This window comes from Lactuca virosa, chromosome 2, assembly GCF_052849685.1.
Source record: "Lactuca virosa cultivar CGN04683 chromosome 2, Lactuca_virosa_CGN04683_v6, whole genome shotgun sequence".
NCBI lineage: Eukaryota > Viridiplantae > Streptophyta > Magnoliopsida > Asterales > Asteraceae > Lactuca > Lactuca virosa.
In genome coordinates this window covers 248,565,440-248,573,709 of record NC_136427.1, presented here as the reverse complement: position 1 = coordinate 248,573,709, position 8,270 = coordinate 248,565,440, and the positions used below count along the sequence as shown (strand labels likewise).

At 33.0% G+C, this 8,270-nt stretch overlaps 1 protein-coding gene across 2 annotated transcripts; it reads right to left on the bottom strand.

Moving 5' to 3' along the window:
- Positions 1-2,043: 2,043 nt before the first annotated feature.
- Positions 2,044-5,470, bottom strand: LOC145160723 (electron transporter, putative (Protein of unknown function, DUF547)). 2 transcript variants are annotated; one of them, XM_079080013.1, is made up of 10 exons: positions 5,164-5,470; positions 5,033-5,086; positions 4,456-4,572; positions 3,925-4,374; positions 3,418-3,827; positions 3,219-3,318; positions 3,067-3,126; positions 2,749-2,838; positions 2,543-2,662; positions 2,044-2,446 (listed from the first exon to the last, which is right to left on the bottom strand). In XM_079080013.1, the coding sequence occupies exons 1-10, from the start codon at positions 5,227-5,229 to the stop codon at positions 2,138-2,140; spliced, it is 1,776 nt and encodes a 591-aa protein (XP_078936139.1). In that variant the 5' UTR covers positions 5,230-5,470; the 3' UTR covers positions 2,044-2,137. The 2 variants fall into 2 exon arrangements, with proteins under 2 accessions (XP_078936139.1, XP_078936140.1); XM_079080014.1 differs by having other exon boundaries at positions 2,543-2,650.
- Between the last annotated feature and the right edge of the window lie 2,800 nt (positions 5,471-8,270).

Below are 8,270 nucleotides of genomic sequence, written 5' to 3'. Positions count from 1 at the left end.
TATATATATATATATATATGTTTTATTCACTTAGATAATAATTACAAACATATTGTACATTATTTAAATGAACAATCTCTCTTATTTTAAAGAAGTAATACAATGATTTGTTGTCAAAGATTAAAATGTTGATGGTTCAATCGCTCTTCTTTTCAGTTCTTATACACGAGTCATAAGAGTGTTGGGTATGCATTGCGTTACAAGCTGTCATGGTTGAATCTGCACACCATAACGACGTTATTAGGCCATGAACCACCCCCAAATGATGTTATGGTATAAGATGTGGTAACAGCATGTCTTAACGAGAGAAATCAACCAATCCTTATTTTCTTCTTCTTCTTTCTTTCTTTATCTCCCTATCTCTTAACCCCTATCTCTTAACATGTTATAATATAGCAACACCATTTCTTATATCTTATATGATGTTAAGAAGGTGTTAAGGTTAAGGTTACATGTGAAATTTTATGTGAAATTGTGTTATAACACGGGCCTATAGTCCGATCCAAATTTAGGCTGGCCTTTCATTTTCTTTTCACATGTATGGGCCAACTTAAAAATTTTGTCCAACTATTTTTACCAAAAAATTCCCACTTTTTCTTTAAAAGCCCACCGAATCTAACTTTTTGTTTTTACAAATTTACCTTTACTTTTAATTTTTTCTAATGAATTTGATCCTACAAACTTTTCTTATATTTTTATTCAAAATTGTTATTTTAGAAAAATATTTTTTTCGCAATTTCTATTTTATATTTTATGATTTTCTTTTCACAAACTTAGTTTTATATTTACATCGTCGTTTTCATCGTTTTCATGTGTATTTTTTTATATTATTTTGTTTTTACAAATTTGGTTTTCAATTACAAAGTTATTTTTGCAGCATGGCACAGGGTGCCAAATCTGGTTTTTATATAAACCATAAGTTGAATAAGTTATTTTGAGGTCTTTCATCGGTTCACATATGATATTTTTTATAAAACTGGTTTAATCTAATTATCCATTCTATGTTGAATAACAATAACACTTCTAATCCAATTGGTTGTGGTCGATTGAACCAAACAGATCCAATTGGACATTGAACTGCATTACTTCTACCTAATGAATATCCACTATTAATTATCTATTGTTCATCCAACTAAACAACAACGAAAATTACGATAAAATAGATATAAATATACACATAAATATTATTTTATTAATTGGAATATCGAATGTCCTGCTAGATAAATCCAATTGGAATAGGTAGGTTTGGTTTTTGTATTGGATCTGCAATCTAGGAAGAAAAAAAAAATCCAATTTGGATAATAAGAATTACAAACTGTTCAGATCCAGTTATAGTTTAATATATGATTTTGTCAGTCACATTCAAAATGGATTTGTCGCTTGAATTGAATATGGTAATTTATGAACACGATTAAAGTTTTAAACAGGTTTCTAATGACTAATGCGCAAAACTTCTCAACAACTAACTTATTGTTATGGATGTCTGTTTGAATGGATTGATTTGCGATCAAATAAATTTAAATTGATTTTTGTTTTTACAACATGGATCCGAATAGTCAGGATTAAATTAAAATTCGATTCGAACCACCAGCTTATAATTATGTTGGATCATGTTTTACCATAATTCGTTTTTCAAAAGTCAAAAAATTCCAAAATATATATAAGTTTAGCATAACAAACTTAATTAGTCAAGTTTAAATCCACAAATTATCTCATGTCATCTTAATGAATAACTCACATACATAAAACAATGCTAATAAAATAATATATAATTGAAAATATTTATATATAAATATAAAATATAAATAAATAAACCAAACAATGTTATTCAGCTTGTTTGGACCATTAGTTTATATTTTAGTAACCAAATCCAACCAAAATACAAGTTAATAATTTGGTTTAGGTCTATTGCAAGATAAAAATCCTACTATTCAAACCATATTGTTTAATCCAAATTATCCAATTAAACATTTTGTTTTAGGTGAATAGTGAACAACCCGATCTTATTATTAAAACAGAAACTAAATTCAAAATCAATGGAAATTTTCAAAAATATCCAACATACAAATATGATTTTATTTATCAATATGTACATATATATATGTATCCACAAATATACAAAGGAAGGTGCAAAAGCTTACATCGGCAACAAATATTGGAACTCAAATTCATAAGGTAGCTTCTCCACAATGGATGCAACCTTTGCATTATTCACTCCTCTAAAGCAATCCACCATTGATTTCCTCAATGAACCAGAAGTTGGCAATTCTTGGCACAACCATTCCACCAATCTTTCTAAGTCTTGTGCAAAATCATGCATGTTTCTAAGCAAAAGCTCTGGTAGTCCAATTTTCTTTGCACTTGTTACAACTATTGAAGCTTGTAGGTACTCTAGCTTTGCTCTTTCCAACTCATTCACTACCCCATCACTTGTATAGACTCTCACCTTTTATCGAAACATATGAGCACTTAGGACACGATACCCAAAGATGATAATTATATATCCACTTGACAACACTTTAAAGTTTAAATGGACACTTACCGCAGGAGAAGAGCGTGTGCCACAGCACAAAGCAAATGTGACATTTGGGTCCATTGATTCGAGTCCATGAAGTTTGCGCAAGACTGCTTCTTTATCATCCCTTTCCGCCTTACCATAAATCTAATTGATTAAAATGTAAACTTGATTGGATAAAGGAGTAATTGAGAAACCATTCCAGGGTTAATTAACCAATTAAGCATGTGCACCTTTTCGATTATTGATGCTTCTTGCCTTCTTAATATGACATGTTCAATAGCTTGAGCGTTTATTGTGTTGCCTCCAATCTTCAATGTTGCCTGATCATCATTGAAAATTTTGGGTTTATTAATGTTAATCTTACAAATCTATATATATATATATATATATATATATATATATATATATATATATATATATATATATATATATATATATATATATATATATATATATAAATACAGGGGCATTTCAGTCGTTTTACCACCACACAAATAAATAATAATAAATAAATAAATTCTTTTCCTGATCAGGGAATCATCACGAACCTTGTTCATGAGGGTCAGTAGTTTCTCTGGACTAGAAGGAACTCCATATTGAAGAAAACCCTGAAACGATAAGTTAACTCAAAACACTGGCCATTTAAGGAAATGTACATATAACATCATCTTTGGGTGATTGGTGAAGGGGGAAAGCTTACATGCATGATACAAGCATTGTACATGTTGATCCAGAATGCTAATTTCTGCTGTGAAGACAAAAACAGCAAATCCACCTTTTGTAGTCCATTCATATAAGCCCTGAAAGCACGTACAACATTAGTATCACTAGCACATCATTGATCATACAAGATGCAACTCATCAATGCAGGGATCAGGTCTCAAAGTCTTGAAAAGTACCTCAACTTTTGTAGCAATGGAATGTAACTTGAACTTGAAATGCATTTAGGGTCCAAAGAACTTGATGTGAACTTAACCAAGTTCTTGTAGCACCCAATGTCTCTAGGAATGGAGTCTTCCAGGTTAAAGATCCCATAAGGGTCTTGCTGTCTAGACTCCTTCTGAAGAAGCAAGCTAGCCTTCGAGTTCAAGCAGGGTTCAGCCCTGAAACTCATCGAAAAGTTGGCTGATCTAGAAATTGGCCCGGATTTCTCGAGCTCCATTGTTCTTGACGTCCTCAAGAGTCTCGTGAAGATGAAGATCAAACATTTCATAATGTTTTCCGAAAGTTTGTTTGGTGACCATTTTAGAATGTTCTCTTCTTCAGATTGTGATGACGTATCTGAAGACGCCGCGAGATTTCGTTCTCTCTAGTAATAGATACAACACCAGATATTGTAATTGAAACATATAGATCAAAACGATATTTCTAATCTTATAATATATATGTCTACATTTATAGCATACCTTAGGAGTTACATGCCTTGTATCTCTTGCAGGCGACGGTGGTTTAAGAATCCCAGTTCTTCTACTTGGGGTTCGTTCCCGGGTCCCAAGTTCATCATCGTTCTCGTGATTTTCTTTGTGATCAGAAAACGATACGATTTTTGTTCTTGACTTTTCATGTGAATTGAAATCTCGGAGACTATAATCACCCTTTATGGCTTTACTAATAAAGTGCAATGCCTTTGTCTCAAATGACGACTTGTCACCGTATCCTCTAGTGTTCGGTTGCAGCAATGACGTCGCCGGAGCTAGAGAACCGTTGGGAATTTGACGAAACTGCCCTTGTTTCATTTTAGATTCTCTTGTGGCTTCCTTTTCTTTATGTAAGTCAGTTTGAAGATGGGTTATTTGGCTTTCTAGTCTTGTGATCTCATTCTCAACCATGGCTAGTTCTGTCAGTAACTCCTTCATCTGTCGCATATAAAAACAAATGGGTGTCAGGAATTATATGAACTGGAGTTGGAATGAACTGTAAATCGGAAAAAATGGCACCTTTGGAGGAAGGGAATTCGGGATATGAAGAGAGGAATGATCTTGTTGTTGATACGTTCGTTTCAAAAGCTCCCCGACTTTTTCTTCGTGGTCTAACATCTTCTGAAGCGTCGACACCTGATTTAATGAATCGAAATATATGAACCGAAATGCGTTGGATAATCATGAAGATTAACTTCTGCAAGTTACATACAAATATAGAGATGGATGAAAGCCAATTAAGAATGGGGGATGGTGAGCCATGACTCATGATTGTGTTGGTATGCAAGTCATGTTATCAGCAATTGAACCATAACTTTTTTTTTGCTTAAAGAAAGCATTTACAAAATAGAGTTTCTTGATCGATTCGTTTGACATGTTTGTAAATAATACCATTAAACATTTAACATGTAAACTACCAATATCATGCCCACAACCTAAGCTATATAGTACTCGAATTGATTAAAGCAAAAGATGTATGCATGTTATATTTCATGAAAATGGTAACATTTGTTTAAATTGATTACATAGTTTAAGATAAATACGCCAACAAATTAATTAATGTTATCTTATAACAAAAATGGAAAAGTTGAATTACCTCTCTTTCTAATTCTTCCTTCTTCTGATGTCCACTAAGCTGATTCTGGTTCTTCTGAAAACAACGACTCATGGTATAAAAGCAATCTCGAAATGTTCAAATCTTATTATGATGAATTACAATACACTTACAGTAACGCCGGTGGTGTTGCCCGGTGGGGCATTGGTGGTGGTGGAGATGTGAGCTGCCATCCACATGACCGGTATAGAGTGTCCCGGGAAGAAGCAAAAGCAGTTGGGAGTGAAGATTTGTGAAGACACAGATATGTTTAAGTTGATATGAAGTAAGCGATGTTGTTGGTGGTGTTGCTTTGATAGGAAGGATGTTTGGTGGGATGGTGGTGATGGCGGCTGTGGTGGTGGCGGTAGTGGTGGTTGTGAATGTTGACGTTTGGATTTGGCGTTATGAGGATTAAAAGAGCTTTCATGATGAGAAAGATTGCTTCTTATTGTTGTATTTCTAATTCTTTGGGGTGGTTAGAGGCTATATGAACATAAACGTAAAAAGGTGAAATATCAATCATCGCCGTTGGACCATATACAGAATTAAATAGAAATATTTAAATCTTTAAACGAATAATTTATTTATAATACCAATCAAATATATACATTTTTCTATTTTAGTAGACCATTTTTATTGCATTTTCATTCAAAGGTAACTATCAACTAAAAGGTTGTTAATATCCTATAAATAAAACAATTAGAAGAGTTAAATAAAGCAATTAGAAGAGATAATGCGTTCAGACCTCGCCACTCGTCTCGTCATTCCTTTTTTTGTGCCACGTTGATGTGTTATTTTTATACCATTAGTTTTAAATATATAAAAACCTATCAAATCTCAACTAGTTTTACAACATAATTAGACAGTGTACCTAGTCGTGGAGTAATACATCATAACGTAAGAAAATGTATCGAACTCTCAGGGAACGGGTATGATTTTGATTCAAACAAATAAGTAAATAGTTAAACTAAATACATAAAAGTAAATATGAGGGATTTGTTTAAAGGGAAAATGACACATTAGCTCTATAATGTATTGTACATTTGCTCATTCAGTCCCTTAACTTATTTTTGTGCTTTACGAGGGAATAAACTCTGAAATGATCTGTCTTTTTAGTCTCTTTTAACATATACTATTAGCCAGTTTTATGTCACTTAAGCATTTTTCCATTTAAAAGTCAAATCACATTTTGACCATTTGTTTCTTCTTTTTAGTCTCTCTCTCTCTCTCTCTCTCTCTCTCTCTCTCTCTCTCTCTAATGAGATGTTTTCTTCTTTTTCTGAAATGATAATCATATTTGGATGCAAAGATTGAGTTTAAAGCGTTAGGGTTTTGAACAATTGTTTTTTAATCGCCTTGAATTTGAATGAATTTGTCCATGACGACTTTTTGTCCGGTGACATCTTGACCGATGAAGCAAACACAGACGATGTTATTGGTGTAATCTTTGCTTGAACAAGCATTCATCACCATAAAAACTGTCGTTTCTTCTGATGATGACGATGAATTGAATGTTCTCAAATTAATCTAGGTGTTTTTATCTTCTTCACGAGCCTTTATCGAAAGCAATATCGTCATCATCGAGTTTCATAAAATTTCAATTACAGAAAAGTTAGATACCTTTTAATGCACGATTTAAAAGCTTAGAAACAGTTTCTTCTGATTCTTTATACACAAGATCTTGAACTAATGATTTCCCCATGGCGATTTCAACATTCAAACTATTCAACTTTGCAACTTTTGCATTCCATCCATTAATTCTCCGGTCGACAAGAAGAGAAAAAAAAGGTCTGCATTTGAGAGAAATGGAGGTAATACATGGCTTAAAACCTCAGTTTTTATCACCCATTTCTTCGTCTTCCCAAATACTTTGAACAGCTTCACGAGAAATATTTATGGTGATGTCGGCTACAATATAGAAGCCTTTTTCTAGGAAGGGTGTGATTATTCTTCGATTTAAAGGGTTTATGAGAGACGGAAACTCCAAAATAAGACGACGATGCAAAAGAAGATGACCATGTAAAGTGTTACAGGTGGTGGAAGGGGTCAATCGAGTCATGGGTTTGGAGGAGAAACGAGACATGTGTTAGGTCAAAAGAGGTGAGGCTTTTCAAAGTCAGTCTATTTGGAAAAGGGGTAACTGGGTTACCCCTTCAATTTGTCCAAAATGATCAAATAGACCAGATAAAAACAAGTTTATTCCCTTATAAAGCACAAAAATAAGTTAAGGGACTGAATGGGCAAATGTGCAATACATTGTAGGGCTAATATCTAATTTTCCCTTGTTTAAATTATTAAACTTTGTTTAAACACTCAAGTTAAGCAAACAAAAACAAAGAACTAGTTAAAAGCAGTAGATTTGAAGTACTTCCACTAGAATATGAATCCCCCTAGTTTCTATGTTTGACTCGTTAGCATGCAATGGATTAATGAGTTGGATACCAGATTTTATGACTAGTTATCTTGGTCCGAAATCCTAGGACTAATGATTAATGAACATCTAATCCCAATGATCATGCAATTAGTGAGCACAAAACCATTTAATTTAATCCAACTATGAACGATATGATCTAGTGATTTCTTATCAATGATCATGCCAATAGATCAAACATAACATGGATAACTATAACTCTCGAACATAATCAAAGGTAATAACTTATATTACCTAACCTTAGGATTGGATAAATTTTTATTCCTAACAATTTAATGATCATAAACAGTTAAGAATCAAACTAATGTAACTAGATTGATCATCTAAACACATAACTCACATGTAGGTAATAAAAATCACAACTTTAACATGAAAGATAAACAATCAACCGAACACAAGTTAAAATCCAACTCACATAATTCTACTAATTAAATCAAAACATATTAACTAGGCTTCATCTACATCTAATGAAAGTAATAAGTTTTTTAGCCTTGCATCATAACTAGAAAACTGAATCTAACGAATTCGGAATTAAAAAACATGATATTAAACAAACCGAAACGATAAAAATGATGAATTCTTGCTAGATCTTTAAATACACACTTCAAAGGTGTTCTTCATCTCTCAAAAACGTCTGGAATCGTCAAATAACTTGTTCCCCAAGTTGGTGTAAGTTGGCCTCCGAATTAGGGCTGCAAAACTCGTATATTTATAAAATTACGACATCACGACATGGTAAAGGTCTCACCACGATGTGGTGATCGGGTTTCCTTGTTGCACGCGAACACGTATATCGAGACGGGCAAT

Excerpts from the sequence above, each read along its gene's own strand:
- LOC145160723 (XM_079080013.1), bottom strand. The coding sequence starts at position 5,229 with ATGTGGATGGCAGCTCACATCTCCACCACCACCAATGCCCCACCGGGC. Across the intron at positions 5,087-5,163 it reads GCAACACCACCGGCGTTACT|AAGAACCAGAATCAGCTTAG; the intron begins GTAAGTGTATTG and ends CGTTGTTTTCAG. Across the intron at positions 3,319-3,417 it reads CCATTGCTACAAAAGTTGAG|GGCTTATATGAATGGACTAC; the intron begins GTACTTTTCAAG and ends ACGTGCTTTCAG.